At 42.8% G+C, this 20181-nt stretch overlaps 1 protein-coding gene across 4 annotated transcripts in view; it reads right to left on the bottom strand.

The window, feature by feature from the left end:
• CPNE4 (copine 4) overlaps positions 1-20181 on the bottom strand; it is a 289357-nt gene that overhangs the window by 104296 nt on the left and 164880 nt on the right. For all 4 annotated transcript variants that reach the window (XM_065665582.1, XM_065665585.1, XM_065665583.1 and 1 more), the window contains one exon: positions 391-570. In XM_065665582.1, coding sequence (XP_065521654.1) covers positions 391-570 — 180 coding nt within the window. The remainder of the gene's footprint in view (positions 1-390; positions 571-20181) is intronic.

The following is a 20181-nucleotide window of genomic DNA, read 5'->3' as shown; positions in this document are numbered from 1 at the left end:
CTCTCTATTTGTCAAATAACCAGGCACTACCCTGTGTAAATAAAGTATAACTGTAAGCATTCCTTGGATTTGAAACTTGCTTTAAATCCCATATAATATTAGGAACAATAGCTTCCTTCCAAACCAGTCTATTTCTCAACACAGGTGTAAAGAGCCTGAGCTCTGCTGTATGCAGAGCAGATGCTCAGTTTCCTATAGCACTGGCTAACTTGAAGCTATATTACAGCAGTAAATCAAAGCAGCAGAAGTTCCTAATTATCCTGTTCAAAGCATGAACTAAGAATTTTATTATGAATGACAAATCTGACCCATCAGTCATCTAACGAAGTGCTATATTTCACATACACACAGGAGATTAGCAACGAGGAGAAAAATGGTGGTGATACCTACTTGTCCAAGAGTGCACTCCATGCCACCAAGAAAGTCTGCTTCCTTCAGCCCATTGTGATTGCTGCTGATGTCATGGACTTCAAACCGCAACCGCTGCACCTCTTCGAAATAGAAGTCCACTGTGAACAGCTTGGAGAAGACGGGATTTATACAGGTCCGGATCACTTCTGTCCTGTCAACCTGCCAAGTGGAAAAGAGATCATATGAGTGGTTTCTCTGTGTACCAGTAATGGACACCAAGGAGCTCCTCAAATACAGTGCATTCATTTGCCAGGATTGACAGCTATGACTGTGGCCCTGGACACTGCAGTTCCGTGTGGGGCTGGCCACATGCACCAGGTGAGGCCAGCTCCCCTTCTAGCAAGTCTTCGGCAGATAAAGGGCACGGTCTGCTGCCCTCTCTGCAGGGTGAGCAATGGCTGCCCCCCTGGGTGTGTATACTAGATCAGTCAGGTGGCAGAGTTAGGAGTGAGCCAAAATGACTGTCGTGTGCTAGACTAATAACTGAAAAATTAACTATAGAATAACCAGAGAATTTACATGTTCAGCAGTACCCATCCATCACTGCAAAACTGCAGCAGAGCGATACGGTTTCATGAAACTAAGTGGAAAAGCAAGCAAAACCCCCAGTAATTACTCATTTTGGACAACTTGGGTGATTAAGGAGTGGAGAACTGGAGCCACAGCTAACAACTTTTCTTAAAAATACATAATTTTTTCCATCTCGCTACATTGCATTACAAGAATCTGATGGATTATACACTGCTTATCACTACTTCTGAGCCTTACAACTGCTAAAGAAACACCATGAAATCTATATTGCTGCTTCTTCAGAAAAGTTCTCAAAGAGCACTTTCTAGTTCTCTTAAAATGTAGTACTTGGGTTCCTATTTTTGAAGAAGGCCTTTGCTACTTTTCATTATGATGCATTTGATTGGCGACACTTTAAGCAACGAAGCAATCTCCTTTTTTCCACTCTCTTTGCTGTGGCACTGGCAAAAAAAAAAAAAACCCTAATATTTCTGTGAGATTAAAGGAACTGATCCTGAAATGAAGTAGGACTTGGGCACATCAGTCACTAGACAGGAGGTGGCTGGTGTGCCATGCAATAGACAAATTAAATTGCTCAGAGGAAGAGTGATGAGATCCTTTGTCTGATTCCTGATCAGGAACATCTGCTGTGCAAAAAATGACAGCCACTTGCTTCGCTTTGCAGGGTTTATAATGCATTAGCCTTGCTAGTTATCGGCAAGGACACAAAGAGCCAAGCAAATCAAAAGCAAGGGGGAAAAATGTGCAGTTCCTGGTAGCACAGATTTATTTTAGTGCTCATCAAGGGTGTCAGATTGGCAGCTCTAACAGCTGAAATCCTTTAGCTAATCATCAAACAGATGCTACCAGTCCTTGACTAGATGCAACCAGTGCTACCATTGCTGTCTTCCCACACAGCTGTGTCAATGTGCTCTGACTATGCCAAGATGAGACCACCACAAAAAGGGAAGTGGCCTTACAAATTCAATTCTTCATACCTTTGCTCAGACTAACTAAAAATGATGCAAAGCATAGTAACATGAGAAAGGATACCAGCTACCTTCATTCAGGTGCTCAGCCTGTCTCAAAAATGTTTTGATCCCCACTTGCAATCAATCAGTGTGACCTGAAATCACCATTACTGCTAGAAAATAAAACACTCCTGTGCCAGATAACCAGTCATTTCAATGGGGTATCCCTGAGATCTCATCTACATGGAAAGTGGTTTGATGCACTTGCAGCAGAGCGGTCATCTCATGAAATAGCCCCAAGAATCAAAACATTTAAAGGATCAGTGTTAAATCTTTCTTCGTAGCCACAACAATCTCCTGAACCCACTCCTTGTAATTTAATGGTGTCACTGTATTTGCTCAACTGGCATGGCAGATCTCCTCAGGAAGTAACTGAAGTTTCCCTGTTACCGGTTCTCATTTCTACTTTGCTGCTGGAATGTGTGTTTCTCCACTCTGAAATGCAGCAAGATTTACCCTTGTGCTCAACACAGGTTAAGCACATGACTGTTCAGGAAGTGAAGTGCCTGAAAACAGAGGCACAGGTCTGCACACAGGGACATTGAGAACTTCATGTCACACAGCGATAAGACGCTGTTTGCTTTTTCTAGCCTGTGATTGACTGATGTTCTTCCCTTGAGAGACACCGTACTGAAATATAGCCATTTCACTGAATTTCCCCAGTCCTTCCACATTATTGAGATGATACATCACTCCTGCATGTCAGAGCATGGGATTACGTGCGAAAAAATCTATACGAAGGCAACTGTGCCAACAGCTCCACAAGTGACATAAAATTCTTCATGCCTGCCTCAGCAGCTAGCAGCATGCAGTAGCATCATCCCCGTTAGTCTACCTTGTCTCTAGTCTGCTTTGTCAGCATATTTCACAATTACCCTACTCTTTAGCTACAAAATCTGGCAGGTCCTCAGCATGGGAAGCCTGGCTCCATTCCCTCTCTTTGACTCATGATAAAGAAGCAGTGGTGAACAGAGAGCAGCTCAATAAACCCACTAAATCTCATGGGATGCTCTAGGTTAAAAGATGCTATCTAAACACAAGCTATAATCTCTGTTTGACTTCTGCCACTTACTAGAGGCTGTCCTTTCTTAAGCATTCCTGCTCTTGTGTTCAATTGTAAAGTCTTCATCATCCCCTTAGAAATACTGGAGAAGTGTGAAACCTTAACGAAAACCGGTGAGAATGCTATTGCTAGATGCAGTTTCATGCTGATAATCATCAAGGAGGACATGATCAACAGTGATGCAGACAATCACAAAACCCAAAAAGCTGACTTGTTTTTAACTACAACTTATTCTAATACTAGCTGGACCCGTTCCATTGCAAGCGAAATCCCATGTTATGTTCCATGATAACCTGAAACACAGATCCATACAAAATGTCAGCCTCATATCATATGTCCTTAATCCCATTGTCACCCAAAATCAGTAACAGCACTTCCACTTGCATGGATGATGAAGGCTCAAATGCTTAAAGAAAACACAGTTCACTTTGCCTAGCTTCATCAACATTCAGAAAGCCAGAACTTCTCAGCTTGAATGCTCTCCAAAGCACAATGAACACTACCAGCAATCACATTAAACCTCCATTATTTTTGCAGAAGAGAGTTTTTAAGTCCAACAACAGCATGCTACAAGTGAAACTTGCACTTTTGGTCTTGTTACATAAAACTATTGGGCAACCTAATCCTGAAGGCAGGTAGATTTCCCAACGTGGGTCATACCCACAGCTTTAGGATTTCAGCCATCTGTTATTTTAACAGAACAAGGAATTTCTTCCATTTATTAAAGGAGAATGAATTTTTAAAGCAAACAGTTGACAGCTACATGCACCTTTGGGCTGTGTCAACAGTTAAAATTGACCTTAAAAAGAGCCTCATCTGACACCACGATCCGAACATCTGCTTCATGGTACAGCTTTACCCACACTTTCCCTTCAAGGACAATTTATACAGAGAAAAGGACTTGCATCTTCACCTCCTGGGATGGACTCATGCTGCTTTCCCTCTTCATCTCTTTGGCCCTTGTCACTCCACAGAAGGAGGCACCCTGCCGAGCAGCCAGGATTATTTGGCAGGCCCATCTGGATGCAGCCACCCTGTGAGCTTCCCCTTGGGGAAGAATGAATGACACACAAACACCAAAGTAGGGCTCTGCAGTGTAAAGCGCCATCTCAACAGCAGGACTTAAGAGTACAGAGAAGAAAAGGAACTCTTGCTTTGGGCCTTCTGAATCCTCTCAATCAAACCCGGAGGAAGCTGGAAGCTCGGTCTGAAAGTTGTTTTCTTCCTGTACAGCTCACTGTGGAGGGACAGGTAGCAGAAATATTCGCCTGCTTTCCTGTGGACCCACCATCACTCCTGAAGCAAACCTGTCTTTGCTGCTAGAAAGCATCAAATTAAAGGAATCTCAAAAGGTAGATGGACAAATGCTAAAATTCAGGATCCTTAAGCTGTTTGCTGCGCCTTTTGTCTGTGAGCTACTGAAAAGCAGTGAGCTTTGCAGAACCGTGATGCACACCGTCATTTCAGGGAGGAAACAAGCCTAGCTGAAATTTCACTGACAAAGAAGTAATTCAGTGGTCAAAGTCCTGGCTCCGGATCTCCTCTATCTTCAACTGCTAGTTGAAAAGTGAAGTTGAGGAAAAAGAGCCAGCCTCAGGAGGACATTTTTTCTTCTTCTATCAAAATTAGACAAAGCGTAAACTGTTGCATATACCAGGATGAATAAGGATTAGGTAGAAGCTTACTGTCACCTTACCAGGCTTTCAAGTGATCATAAACACAGCTTTCTCAGCATGCCCTTGGGAACGAGGGAAACAGAATTATCTACAGGACCCGAAGGCCTGCGCCTCAAGGCTACACTTTAGCACAGGTCAGCTGTGTGGAGAACTCAGTGCCCCACACAAATAACTGGTACCTATCTGCTCTCCACTATGTTTCCAGGAAGCACGTAACTAGCACAAAAGCAATGTATTTTCACTGGTTGTGACCTGACATCTTTGAGGTGCTAAGAGTGAAAGGGGCACGGAGAATTCACTCTCTTCTCACCAAAGGGACAATGCTTCAGGGGAAATTCTTATCAGGCTCATGTATTAGCATGGCCAATGTCAACGCTGCTATAGCTGTCTCATGAACGCAGGAAAATCCTTGTCTACAGAACTATAGTCTGGAAACTTTGACTGGTGCTGCATTTCCTGAAGTGTTTCAGAAAAAGAAACCCAAAACAACTGTTGAAGAGTCAGAAATATGCAAATCCCATTAAACTGGGGGTTGGAACTGGATGATCTTAAGGTCCTTTCCAACTCTATCTATTCTATGATTCTATGAAATAAAGAGTGGGTGGTGCTACTCTTCAGCCCAAAGCACGCTTTTTGTGGCTGTGAGACTTTTAGCAAGTTCTTAGACCAACACATTAAGCCATGGTTCCCTATACATTTTACAGGACAGCAAGGGAAAACCAACTGGCTGTATTTTCAGTGGCAGTCATTATACAGTGCTGATTAAATTGAGAAGAATCATATTTGTCAGCTGAGATGACAAAATGTGCATTTTGAAGGGGTAGCATTATTTTTAGGTCATATGGATTTTATCAAGACTGAAAATCGCCATGATAGAGTCCATTCCATGAAGATTTGATACCACGCACAAAGCAATTTGCACTTTGCTTGGGAGCTCCTGAGGAAGTTAGTAATAATCTTTATTATTATTATTATTAACAGTGCTTTCACACCATCACAGATCTATCCAATAAACGAAAAGTCATTGCAAAGGTTACCATAATTTACAGACCTTACTTTCAGTTTAACTGATGTTTCGAAACAGTGAAACCAATAGGTCACTGTCGTGGTTTGAACCCAACCACAAACCTCGTCCACTCACTCCCCCCCTTCTTGCCCTCCCCCTGCTCCTGGAGGGACGGAGAGGAGAATCAAAAAGAATGCAACTCCCACGGGTTGAGATAAGAACAGTTTAGCAACCAAGGTACAACACAAATCACTACTGCTACCACCAATAATAATAATAATGATAAAGGAAATAACAAGAGGAAAGAACACAACACCTCAACACCAGCCGACCAACAACTCGCCCCACTCCCCCCAGCCGAGCACCGACCGATACCTCCTCCAACCCTGCAGTCCCAACCCTTCCGGGTCACTCCAAGTTACATCCTGGGCATGACGTGCTGTGGTATGGAATACCTCTTTGGTCAGTTTGGGTCAGGTGTCCTGTCTCTGCTTCCTCCCGGCCTCCCCTCCTCCCTGGCAGAGCATGAGGCTCAGAAAGTCCTTGGCCAGACCAAACATTCGAGCAGCAACTGAAAACATCGGCGTTATCACCACTGTTCCAAGGCCAAAAGATCAAAACACAGCACTGTACTAGCTCCTAAGAAGGAGAAAAATGACTGCTGCTGCTCAACCCAGGACAGTCTCTAACTCTTTTTAGGCTGTAGAGCCCAAAGCCAAGCTCAATCTTGCCCATGTCAGCAAAAACATTAATGTGAACAGTCTGGAAATTACCTGCAAGTAGTTTCTTTTATTTATGTATCTACATATACATATATATACACATATATGTATATATATACATATACATGTGTGTATATATATATATACACATGCATATATATATACGTGTGTATATATATATGCTTGAAAGCAGGTCTTCATGGCTGTGACTTGGAGGTTGACAAGCTATCTATATATTAGATATTAGATATTATAGATATAGATTATATTAGATAGCTTGTAAACCTCCAAGTCACAGCTATGAAGACCTGCTTTCAAGCAGTGGGAAAACTAATACATAGAAACAGCCCCGACCCCAAGGGGCTCCAGTCTAAACAATTGGAATTACAGTAAAGCAAGCATTATTATTTCTGAACTGAAAAGTTCTTCATTAAGAAAGCCCCTTTCTCTTTTCGGGGCCATTGACTGGCTTCTCCTTAATTACCTTTACTTTCTCAGTTACTTTTCCTTGCTTTGAAGCAGGAAACAGATAATTTATACTATATACTATGCATAAATCCACAGAATCATTAGGGTTGGAAGGGACCTTTGGAGATCATCTAGACCAATCCCCTGCCAAGGCAGGATATTCTTTGGAGAAGCTCCTGGATGGACTTTGCCTTATATACTCAAAGCTCTTAAAATGAGAGAGAAGTATGACTGTTGATGGGTATTTGCATGTAGGTTATCTCATCCACTCAGACCTAAAATATTATACAGTTACAACAGCTACTGCACAGACGGACACTCAATATTTGCACTTGAGGACCTATACTGGTCCTTGGCAGACTCCCAGGCACTGATTTCAGAGTCTCATCTGAGAAACCTCAAGCTCTCACGGTTAGAAAAGCAGCAAAAAAAAAAACTGTGGGTGCAATACAAGCAGGCAAATAATGGTCATGTTATCCAGGAGCCAAACAGGAAAAGGTCATTTCAACTGGGATGGGAGTGATGCTCAGCTCCCAGTATGAAGAAAGAAGGATCTAAACTGGTTTTGAACTCTTGTGTTGGGGAAATCCCCAGTTTTAGGGAACAAAAGGCATTGTTGGGGAAGACACAACAGAAGTTTCTAGAGCTATAGGACCATTTTGTTGTCAAGATCAACCTCCTGTGTAAGTCTAGGTTGCATAAAGATAATGGAAAGTACAAAGTATCCCTCCCACTCAAAGTCATTTAGGAAAGATGAAATATGAGAGAAAAAAAAGCAACTACTCAACTAATGCATTAACGCACAGTCACACCATCCCGCAATGCACCAGATACCTGCTTTCAGTTTACTCTCCTCTGGAAAGAAATAATATCATGTCCTCCAAAGAGCTCTGGGAGTTAGAGGGCACTGAAATTAATGCCATGAAACCCACATCTTTTGGGTTGGAGTGATGGCTTTTAGTCACTGTATGGACTGCAATGAAAGCAAACAGGTTAAAACTGATACTTTCTTGATGAACTTCCATATAATCCTCTTGGATCCGTAATTGTTCTCCTAGTAACATTACTGATGGGAATCTATCTGCATTTGTCAGTGCTGGGAGTCTTGTTCTGCTACAGTTCTGTGGCAGTTTTAGCTGGATGACATTGACACAATCTGGGTAATTTCTGACCCGCTATTTCCTATCATGAAAACCTCCTATCATGAAAAAGCATGTAAAATATTCAAAACAACATATAAAAGATTTAATATCAACATGTTAGCATTAAAGTTAAGGAATTTGCATTAACATATTAAAGTACATTAATAAAATAGCTTTTTTTCTTTTATTAAATCACACTTCTAATATTTTTTCCATAAAGACTAAAAGTATAATTTGGCCTAGTGGTAAACTGCCAACTAACACATACATACCCAGTAAAAACTAATATGTACCATCTAATATATACACACCCAGTAAAAAACTACACCTAGCACATGTGGTTTAACACAGGAGATGAGTCCTATTTGTTGTGAGCCTCAAAGTTCAGAGAGGGTCAGGCATTTCCCCGGGAAGGAGTGTGTTGCTGGAGCAGGAACTCAGGTTAAACAAGAAGCATGGAGGCTTTGATGAAACTTCTGCCTGGCTGGGTTTGAAAATAACCCGGCTGCATCTTCTGGACATCAGAGGTTCAGGCCAAGGTCTCTGCTTTGTTTGATTCAGAGCAGAAATGCCAGCTTGCGTTCTGCAAACACATCCCTGGCTCACACTGTGCCCGTGCACACACAGTGCACACACAGGAGCTGCCAGTGTCTGCACACACAACCCTGGCTCACAGTGTGCCCATGTACAGTGAATGGAATTGCTCACATCAAACCCCTGTACTGTATTCTGGTATGAGCCTTAACAATGTAAAACTGGCAGCTATAGAAACTTCGGTATTAAAGAGTCCTCTTCTGAGCTAGTCAACAAATTGTGACCCAGCCGTAAGTGACACAGAGGGACCCTACAGAAACCGCTCGGTGGCAGGAGGTATCCATGTGCTCTGCTCCCTGCACATTTAACAACCGCTCGGAAAACATCGACACAAGTGGATAAGGACCTGCATCAACTCATGGATAAGGTGCTGTAACCCACCCAGATGTGATTACACTGGTATAACTAAAAAGAGAAGGGATTTTTTCTCTGAAAACTCTTAAATGTTACCTCAAATCCGAGATCTGAAGCCTGGATGCTAAATCTCCCTTTATATCCCTAACACAGCCCAGATGTTCAAAGACTACCATGATCATCATTTATTATTCCTCAACCTTCATTTGATGTTGAGAGCTTCAATTCAATCTTAATTTACATGTCTCTGAGGACAATGGCTTTTTGTAGAGAGCAAGAATGGTCCTTTAAGTGGCCACAACAACATTCACATACTGTACCACTTAGCTCCACTCCACTAGCCACAGATGCTAGTAAGCAGTGCAGTGCCTGGGAGCAGTCTGAAAGTCAGAGCAGACAGCCATCTGAAAGCTCTTCAGTCACAAATTCACCATTTCCCCCCAGATTAGAAAGTGAGCCTTAGGAATGCAGATCTGCACTGATGGAGTTTCAGTTTATTGTTAATTGGGTTGCTCATTTTTAGTCTGCTTGGAAGGAGAAACACAGTCTTCCTTGTTTCAGTGCAAGGGACAGTTTTTTATCAAGATATGCATTAATTACTTGACTGCTTTCCCCCATATTGATGGTATTTTAATGTCCCCTGATCAGCTAAAATTTATTTTCTTCTAAAGGAAATTCTGGATTGAATATTCTTTCGATTCACAATGCAAAGCATGACCTTGCCTGTGTAACAGCAATGAAAAATACTACGTTATTGGGGTTTGGAATATGACTGAAAATGCAGCAAGTACCCAAAGGTTGCTTCTCTCAAATGCCATTGCTGGGGAATCCCTAGTTCGTTACCAGAATCACAGAATGCTTTGGGTTGGAAATGACCTTAAGCTAATTCAGTTCCAATCCCCTGCCATGGGCAGGGACACCTCACACTAGACCATGCCGCCAAAGGCTCTCTCCAGCCTGGGATGCCAGGGATGGGGCTTCTCTGGGCGCCCTGTGCCCGCACTTCACCACCTTCACAGGGCAGAACTTCTTCCTTGAATCTAAATTGAACTTGCCCTGTTTCAGTCTGAACCCATCACCCCTTGTCCTATCGCTACAGTCCGTGATGAAGAGTCCCTCTCCAGCATCCTTGTAGCCCCCTTCAGACACTGGAAACTGCTCTGAGGTCTCCACGCAGCTTCTCTTCTCCAGGCTGAACAGCCCCAGTGTTCTCAGCCCATCAGAACACTGCTCAAACAATCAGATTCTGCTGTAGCATTGGGCTACAAAGAAATGAATTCAAACTTATTCTAATCAAGATGAAAAGTATTTATTTGCTAATTGCACCTTTCATCACTCTGCAGTGAACTTGCAGAATTAATGTTCAGTATTGCCACCTTTACATAATCTCACACCCTAGGCACTGGGCTTCCACAACAATTACAGACCTGTTTCTGCTTTGCCTGATGTTCTGAAGGGCAAGAGATTGAGAAGTCTGACAAATGTGCTGTAGTGTAGTGCCCAGTCAAACAAAAGTGCAGCTGCACTTGAGTCTGCAAAGGGAAGAGTGCATGGTGGGCACAGGGAGAGCAATCTGGCATCATTCCACTCCTCAGGAACATGCAGGTAATTGAAAGGAGAGAAAAATTAAGTGAGGGGATGATCCTTTGCTCCTGAGTATCAGTAGGACTGCGTTACACTAAGTAGGAAATCTACACTGCTTCAGTAATTTGCTCTTTAATTAACTGACTATAAATAGTGATTTGATAATTTATTTATACTGAGAAAGATCTCCTGCCTCATACACTCAGGTAAGTTAAGCATAACTAATATGGATTCTCATATAGGTTAATGAATTATGTCAATTGATACAGGCCTAGTCAAGTAGTTAGTTTACGAAATTCATTTGCTAACGATGTGCTCGTAATTAAAGACTTATTAATTTACTTCTAATGTTGTAATTAAACTGCTAAATCAATTATATCATCGAGGCATTAGCAGCAGGAAGGCAATGCACTATTACACAAAACACACACTGCTATACCAGCCTTTTCCATTTATATAGAAGTAAGAATTTAACAAGGCCCATTTAAGCCCGCTCAAGTCATCGCACACAGCTGGGGAACTTGGACCATAATTATAACAGATTTCTTAGGACTCATGTCCATTCAAAGCAACTCTCATGCATTCTTTCCTTTTACACATGCATGTTACAAAGCTTGTTGGTGGGGTTGCCATTTGCTCAAACCATAGCAGCCTAACAGCTTGATCTGCTCATTACCCAGGAACAGCAGCGGATGCCTTTTCTGTGAGCTACTACAAAACCCAGGGAAACAGGAGATGGCATTTGTTTTCCAGCCCCATTACACCCAAAAGTACACATTGTGGCACTGAATAGTCCACAACTAACTGATTAGACATAGACAGCAAGTTTAGCCGAGCTATATTACAGTTTTGAAGATAGCATCTTATCAGACTTGTGACTTGGAAGCTCTTTGGTTTTCATTACTCTTGAAGGGTATCACTGAGTTACGGTTCCTGTATTTGCTTGGGAACATCTATTCCAAAATGACTTCTGGGAAACAAAAACCTTGTATTCAAGGTGGTATTTATGGAGCCTAACCAAAGCTTAATCTGACATGATCACAATTCTCCCTTCGTCAAGAATGACTGCAGCCAGGGATGTGCTACATACAGGGACCTACTTTTACTAAAGCTGACTTGCCCACAGAACCCCACTGGGCAATAAGCAGCCCAAAGGTGTTTGCTGTAATGGTTGCAGGCTCGCCTGGAAAGTGTTATGACTTCCAGTTGCTTGTGAACAATACGCTGGACATACATCAGGTATATACAGCACAAATACACATCAGTCCCTCTTATATTCATGGTAATGTAAAACACTGGTTGGTATATAGCTGTGAAGCAGATTCAGGTGTGTAGAGGACATCAAACCCACCCCTGGTACCACAACAGCAAGGATGCAAAGTGTTGACTTTTTCAACTGGTGAGCACAAGATTTGAGTCTAAAAGACAAGTGGAGTCTTGCGGGTACTTAATGAAAGTAGCCCATGTATCTACTGCTTCCTACTATCATGTTCTACACGTTGTAAATACAGGCTTATTTGGTGGGAATTATTCATGCTCTGTAATGATTCAATATTATCCTGCTGATGGCATTATTTTAGAGCTGGAATTTTCAAAGGAGTTGGTTTCTCCAAAGTTTTAGTAAGTTGTTATTTGAGGCCATAGGGACAGAAAAATAAGGAAGTTTTCCTGTGTGCAAGAGAGCTCAAAAAAGGATTTCCTCATGTGCAATATATACTCTGCAGCAGCTGATTTGCTACTTAATCAGGTGCCTTAGCAGATGCAAGACTGTACCCAGAGTTATGTCACATCTTAGCAAAGTAACTTTGAATGTCTTCAGTAATTCAGTTGTGTGAAGAACCCCTCCCCACAATTCAGCACTTCCACCTGCATGTGCAAAAGCACCCTATTTATATCAATTAATTCACAGAACCATAGAATGGTTTGGGTTGGAAAGGACCTTAAGAGCATCCAGTTCCAACCCTCTGCCTTGGGAAGGGACACCTCACACTAGACCAGGTTGCTCCAAGCCCCATCCAACCTGACCTTGAACACTGCCAGGGATGGAGCATTTACCACTTGTCTGGGCACTCTGTGCCAGAGCCTCAGCACTTTCACAGGGAATAACTTCTGCCTTAGATCTAATCTGAACTATTTCAGGTTGATATCTCCCTATTTCAGTTTGAACCCATAAATTCAATACATAACGTCAGCAGGTGATTTTTTCTCTTAGTTCAAGAGAGATTCAAACATTATTCAGCAATGTTTTGAGAGTGGTCCCTCAATTGTTTTCATTTTTTTCCTCAAATTTCATTTTGCTTCATTAAAATTAACCAATTTCCCATCTCTGTATGTCCTCTCTTCATTTCCCAACTAATCTCCTTGTCCTGTAGATCCTGTCAATCAGAACTATTATTACTTCCCGCTTTATAGAGCAATACAGAGGCAAATCAGGCCCCAGACCAGCTACAAGCTAATTAAACCTCTACTTACTAACTAAACCTGAGAAGGTGCTAATAATTCCATGGCTCGAACAAAATTCACTTCAAGGCTTTCCTGTCTTATTTAGGTCAAAACCCAAGCCTAATAGCATGAAGAGAAGAGCTTAAGACAAGGGATATTCAATCACAGGGAAACAGTATCTGCAAGTTTCTTTCTTCACCTCCTTAGAGCACACTATAAGGGTAAGGGAGTTTGGGATTTTTACAACAGGATGTGAAAGGTACTTGAGAGATTGCTGACTACTTTAAAGATGGATCATTTCTTGATGCAATATATTCCAGCATGGCGTATCTCAGTGCCTGGCACTCAGGGGGTTTAACTTATGATGAACAGCCAACAGACAGAACACAATGTCCTGTGGAAGACACTGTCTGTTAGGAGAGCTGTCCATACAGGTATAGATGAAACTTAGGCCAAAACCACCACAGAATAGCTACGTCTGAGCAACCTTCAGGTAAACTCCATGGAACTCATGGTAACACCCACGAAACTGCAGACACTAATGGCCACAATCAGTAAGCAGTGTCAGCAGAATGTGGTCTTCTTGGTAGACTTGAGCTATAACTGAAGCTATGAAGAAGCAGCTTGCAGCAAGATAGATTTTGATAAAGGCTTGCCCAGCTTACTCTAGGGCTGCTCTCATGAGGCTCTTACTAAGGTTGGCTTTAGGCACAAGCAGACATGCAGGCATGAGAAAACACAGCCTCTGACTTAGAGGGTAGAGGCGTAATGTGCAGCACACCCAAACACTGGTTGGAGCTTGCTTTATTACTTACTAATTCATAATTCACTTTGTCTTTCAGCATACAGTCTGAAAGTTCCATTTTGCTGACACTGTTGAAAAGCTATCATAGAATCACAGAATGGTTTGGGTTGAGAAGGAACCTTAAGATCATACAGTTCCAACCCCCTGCCATGGGCAGGGTCACCTCACACTAGCCTATGTCCGTCAACTGCTCCTCGGATTAACTACATCCCTGGGAGACATCCGGGCTGAAATATCCTGCATTTTATCTTCTCTTTAAAAGGGAGAAAAATGAACGCTACTAAAGCCTGGCATAGTGAGAAACAAAGCCAGGACCTGCTTCCTGCCAGGTTGAAGCAGTGGCATTAGTGGTCCAGCAGAGTGACATACTGTGAAATGGGGAGAAGACAGGTGAAGAGCTAGCTTGGCTACAGCAGAATAAAGGCCAGGGAAAAGTGACAGCAGCAGGATGAAGCTCCTATGATACAATCAGGAGTGGAACATTGTTCATCCTGCTACCTTATTGGCATTCTGCACAACAGAAAGATAATGGTATGAAAGAATAATTATCACAGACACCCTGCTCTCTTCAGCTTTAAATGGAGAGATGCAGGTGAAGCAGCTAGCAACCATGACAAAACGTGTCAGTACTGAGATACAATAGAGACATCAATCTGCATCTCCAGAAGGTTAACTTGCTTTAAACTAAGAGCACCCGTTCTTCTAAATTCCTGCTGTTCTTTTCTGATAGGACAATCCCTCTATTTAATCAGATGAAAGAGCTCAAGGAAAATGCCTTGCTTTACCTAGACATGCTGAAAAACAAGAAGAAAACAGTATAATCAAATAATTATTAAGATTGAGTCCTACGATCTTTACTCCTCTTTGTCTACTTCAATTATCTGCCTTTACTTTTATTTCCTTGACAGTAGAAGATTGCTTTGTGTTTCTACCAGTTAGCAGATTTTATTTTGTCTCTAACACCACTTCCCGTATTTACACAAGACAAATCTCTTAGGACTTAGCGTATTCAACAGTGGCCTTTCATTTCAGTCTATCCATCTAGATATGCGCAGTCTTATTTCTAAGGCTGCTGTGCTCCCAGGGCTGTAAGCACTTCTCACAGAATCCCAGACTGGTTTAGCTTGGAAAGGACCTTAAAGCTCATCCAGTTCCAACCCCCTGCCATGGGAAGGAACGCCTCACACTAGACCAGGTTGTTCCAAGCCCCTGTGTCCAGCTTGGCCTTGAACACTGCCAGGGATGGGGCAGCCACAGCTTCTCTGGGCACCCTGTGCCAGCGCCTCAGCACCCTCACAGGGAAGAGCTTCTGCCTTAGATCTAACCTGAACTTCCCCTGTTTCAGTTTGAACCCATCACTCCTTGTCCTATTGCTACAGTCCCTGATGAAGAGTCCCTCTCCAGCATCCTTGTAGACCCCTTCAGATACTGGAAGCTGCTCTACAGCAAACATAGATTTTTCTTAACTTCTTTCTTATTTAATGATCTCACAACCTGGGAAAGTTGATGCGATGCCCTGAAATGTATGAAGTTGGCCTTGTCAACCTTTGCAGTCCCTGCTATAATGATATGGTTGGTTGGGTTATAAGTACGGAATGCACCCAGGATTTCATGCATTTTGATTTTGTTATACTGGGTTTGATACTCTGGCATAAACTGCCAAAGCATTCCTGTGAGAACAATATCCAGGATAAGCACGAAACCACCAGTGAAAACTAAAATACCTATTCCAGCACCTCACCACCCTCACAGGGAAGAGCTTGTGCCTAAGAGCTCATCTCAGTCTCCCCTATGGCAGGTTAAAGCCATTCCCCTTGGCCTGTCCCTACAGGCCCTTGTCCAAAGTCCGTAGAGCTTTGGTGCCCTTCAGGCACTGGGAGCTGCTCTCTTCTCCAGGATGAACCAGCCCAGCTCTCTCAGCCTGGCTCCAGAGCAGAGCTGCTCCAGCCCTTGCAGCATAAAATGTTTATGTATTAGTGCTTCACCATTATAATTCAAATGGATTTAATGCTAGCTACCAAGAAAGCTGCTGGAAGTTGCATGCAACCATCAGGATGCCATTAGTGATCTAATCCATTGCAGTGTGGTGGTTAATGAGCCTTTTGGATGTAAATCACTTATCTCAATTTCAGAATTAGTTTTGGTGCAGGGAACTGCCATCTTCTGCTAATCCAGGTCAGCATTAGAAAAAGTTGGGTTTGTTCCACTAACGCTATAATGGTATCACAGAAGTGTTAATCTAATATGTGAAAACACAGCTGTACAGGCTGCTGCCACTGAAGTTGTAAGGTGCACCAAAATACAGAGAACAGCTCAGAAGAGAACATTTCAACTACGATCCCATTAGGGATAATGAGCTGCGCTCCTCATGAAGCAAAATGATTGGACAAACCAGATACAGAGGATGCAACACTTTGGAAAATTAATATAGGTTTATGCACTGTTAATAAAAAAAAACCCCAAACCAAAACATGAATGATAAACCCATTATCCCATGTTTCTCCCCATTATCCCAGTTTAGCCTGTATTTCGTCTTCCTAATCATAGACATCATCTTTCTAATCAAGGCAACAACTAGCTCTTTTAAGATATGGTAGGGATGTTCTATAATCTGATTGAGCAGCAGCCTGTTTCACCACAGGCACTGCTATAACAGGGGTGGTAAGATTTAAGAAGGACATCTGTGCAGCTACACCCATTTCAGCTGATGTGGAAGCGTAGATCACACACCCCAGTGATAATGTGGCGTAAACTGTTTAATACTGCTTCCCTGCCAGTGAATCCATGCTTGATATATCAATATTCAGAGCCTATGTAAATCCAAAATGCAGAAAGATGCTTTTCAATCATTGCTAAGCTTTTCAGCATTTCTACACATAGGACAAGAACAGATTAGCTATTGTATCTTCCCCCCCCCATAAATACCCTTTGTTATTCATGCGTTACCCTATTAATTCTAGGAAAATTGTTTATCAGTGTATATATGAAAACTTCCAGACTTTGCAAGGCTCATCAGAAACTATAGGAATAGAGAACAGTAGGTAGTGCTCCTACCTTAACCCTGATTCAATAAAGCATCTACGTGTCTCCTTACATGCAGGCACAGAAGTCTCCCCAGTGTTAACAGATGACCAGATGCAAAAGGTAATGAAGCACCTAAAGTGTTTTGTGAACTCGAGCACTTCATAATACTTCAACTATGCCATGACGTAGGTTTTAAAAGTCATCTCTGCTACCAGTTACAATATTGCTGTTTAAATTGCACATGGGTCCTGTTTTAATTAGTCAGTGCTAGGTAGAACAATAAGAACCTCTCTGAAACGACAAAGATCCAATTGTTATCTCAATAGTTTAAATCAAGCTTATTCTTGCTTGTTACTGTTGTAACTGGGTCTTGACTTAGTAATGCTACACACAAGCAGAGAAACTCAAAAAGACCTTGGCATCCCCAAGAGGTAGCAGACCCGCTTCTCGTGGCACTTCTTTAAAGGACTGCCATAAACATATTCAATTATAAGAGAAAAAACACAGATAAAGCACCACAGATCTCCTCAGCAACAGAACGTTGTGGCTCTTGACATCGGCCCCTGCTCCATACAAAGGCAGCAGGATTTTTCAGCTCAACCTTTAAAAAAAGCTTTTTAAGCCTCTCACCTGCATTCTGGAGATGCTGTAACACCCCACATGGAGTTGGCATCAAGCAGAATATCTTTCAGCATTTGTCTTAATCATCACACCCACCCTAATTTCACTAAGGGCCAGTGATTTCAATCCTTTATCTTCAGCAGTAAAAAATACACTTGTCTTTTTAAATGCAATTTCTTAATCGCAGTGTTGCATGGAATTACTGACAGGCAAAGGCGAAACCCCACCTAATTACAAATGCCTCAGAGGATTATCTTGGATTCTTCCCCCCTGCAGTACAAACCCACCACACTGTACACCCAAACTCTTTATATATCCCTGATCTTATCACAACGTGACATCGCGGTGTAAACAGCTAGTGTCAGAAAAAGAATTTGGAAGGCTGGGGTCAAGTTCTTTTTTAGAAGGTAACTTACGTAAAAAGCTCCAACTGAAAGTGTACTTTGCCCAGAATGAAACAGAAAGGAAGAAAAACCAACATCTCTAGAAATAATCTCTGGAGTAGGTGTTTTTCTCATGCTACTTAATTGCTGAGATGTTCCTGGGTTAGAAACAGAAATCCAGACTCGTGCTGGTGACAGAATCATAGAATCCCAGACTGGTTTGGGTTGGAAAGGACCTTAAGATCATCCAGTTCCAACCCCCTGCCACGGGCAGGGACACCTCACACTAAACCATGTCAGCGAAGGCTCTGTCCAACCTGGCCTTGAACACTGCCAGGGATGGAGCACTCACAACTTCCTTGGGCAGCCCATTCCAGTGCTTCACCACCCTTACAGTAAAGAACTTCTTCCTTATATCCAATCTAAACTTCCCCTGTTCAAGTTTTAACCCATTACCCCTTGTCCTATCATTACAGTTCCTAATGAAGAGTCCCTCCCCACCATCCTTATTGGCCCCCTTCAGATACTGGAAGGCTGCTATGCTTGAACAAAGCCCTGGATGCATTAGGGAACACTGCACAGGGTCTGTCCATTCCAGATTCCAAAACTGAAGCAGAAACTGTGCTTAAACTCCAGCTCCTATAGATGAAATGTCTCATAGGTGATTGCTGCGGTGAATCATCCAGAAGCTCGAGATTCAGAGGGGAGGTACCGCTTTGCTGTTACCTGTGGAGATACGCTCCCTAGAGTCACAACAATGAGAATCTAATACAGTCCCATTGTTAGAGTCCATGTGGCCTCTTCTGAGAGACATTTTTGCTTCTGTAGTTACCTATGGAGACAGCAATACCAAAAGTATGTAATGGAAAAAAACAACCCACTGTGAAAAGATAAGAGGGCAAAAAGACCAGCATGTATTGTTGGCTTCTGACGGTGGCAGACTATTTACTGTCTCCTGTAGCAATCTGAAAATCCACCTCTTTCTGGAAAGGCGCTGCTCATCCCACGAGAAGGTCTGAAGTCTTTGCGAAATCTTCTGAAGGGCAAAACATTGCCACATGACACACTGCGTTAAAAGAAGTGGGAGTCGTTTCAAGGTGGTACAAAGTGCTATGGAAAGCTTGTCAGGTGGCATATGGAGAATTGAACCAGCATGTGCAGGAGCGCACATATGGTTGGGAGGCCCTCAGCAGCACTAGAAGTGGCCCACGAGCAGCAAGATGACATCTCTGACACTGCACCCATCAGTAACAAGAAAAAGACTTGTTGGACCTGGATTTAGGAGCATCCTGTGACAAACAGCAAAACAAACCGTCAGGATCGTACAGCACTCCCTTGTTCACAGCAGATGTCCATTACAAGAGGTAGCTCAGCAGATATACATCCGATGCAGCACAGGCTCTCCTGCACATGCAGTCCTGCTGGCTGAAAGAAGGAAGGTGCATTTCAAACACGGATTGGTTTTGACAGTGTTTCATAAAACTCCTGAAGAACAGGGGGGCTGAATGCTCTCCTCCCAAGTACTAAACAGCTACCCACACCTTCTGTCAAATACATCTGTTATTGCCAACCATAGCGTCAACACCTCTATTTACAACTTAACACGTTTTTAATTCATACCACTTCCAAACTGTGTGCACACACTACTATCCCCACCTGCTTCCCCAAAACTCAACCACATGCAGCTCATAGATGTGTTTCACGTGAAACAGATTCTTGGGCAGCCCGTGATGGAGATCACAAAGACCCAGGTGCTCTGAGCTGGGTAGCTCTAACTTAGTAGCTCTCCTCAAGAAATCCAGCCTACAGGTCTCTGACAAAAGAAATCATCAGCCAGTGTTTGCCCTGTTTCCAGTACCTCTTTCCATGCAACTGGAGGGGAGATTCAGGCTGGATACAAGGAAGAAATTCTGTACAATGAGGGTGGTAAAACCCTGGCACAGGTTGCCCAGAGAGGTGGTGGATGCCCCATCCCTGGAGACATTCAGGCCAGGCTGGATGTGGTTCTGGGCAACCTGATCTGGTTGAAGATGTCCCTGCTCATTGCTGGGGGTTGGACTGGATGAGCTTTGAAGGTCCCTTCCAACCCAAACCATTCCATGATTCTATCACTGGCCACTGAAGGAGACAAGCAGCCAAACTAGGCAATCCTTTGGTCAGACACTGGTCATGTTTTTGGTAGGATCTGTCAGTGGCATAAGGCTGTAGTAGCCAAATGTCCCTAACTCTCTTTGGAAAAAGAAAGGCAGAATCCGAGCATGCCCTTTTAAATCCTGACTGGTCCATAGTGTGCTGGGCAAGCCAGAGAAAGCAGGATGTGCACTGACATCAGAGAGGAAGACTGT

This window comes from Lathamus discolor, chromosome 2 (genome assembly GCF_037157495.1).
Source record: "Lathamus discolor isolate bLatDis1 chromosome 2, bLatDis1.hap1, whole genome shotgun sequence".
Taxonomy (NCBI): domain Eukaryota; kingdom Metazoa; phylum Chordata; class Aves; order Psittaciformes; family Psittacidae; genus Lathamus; species Lathamus discolor.
This window is presented reverse-complemented; position numbering and strand designations above follow the sequence as displayed.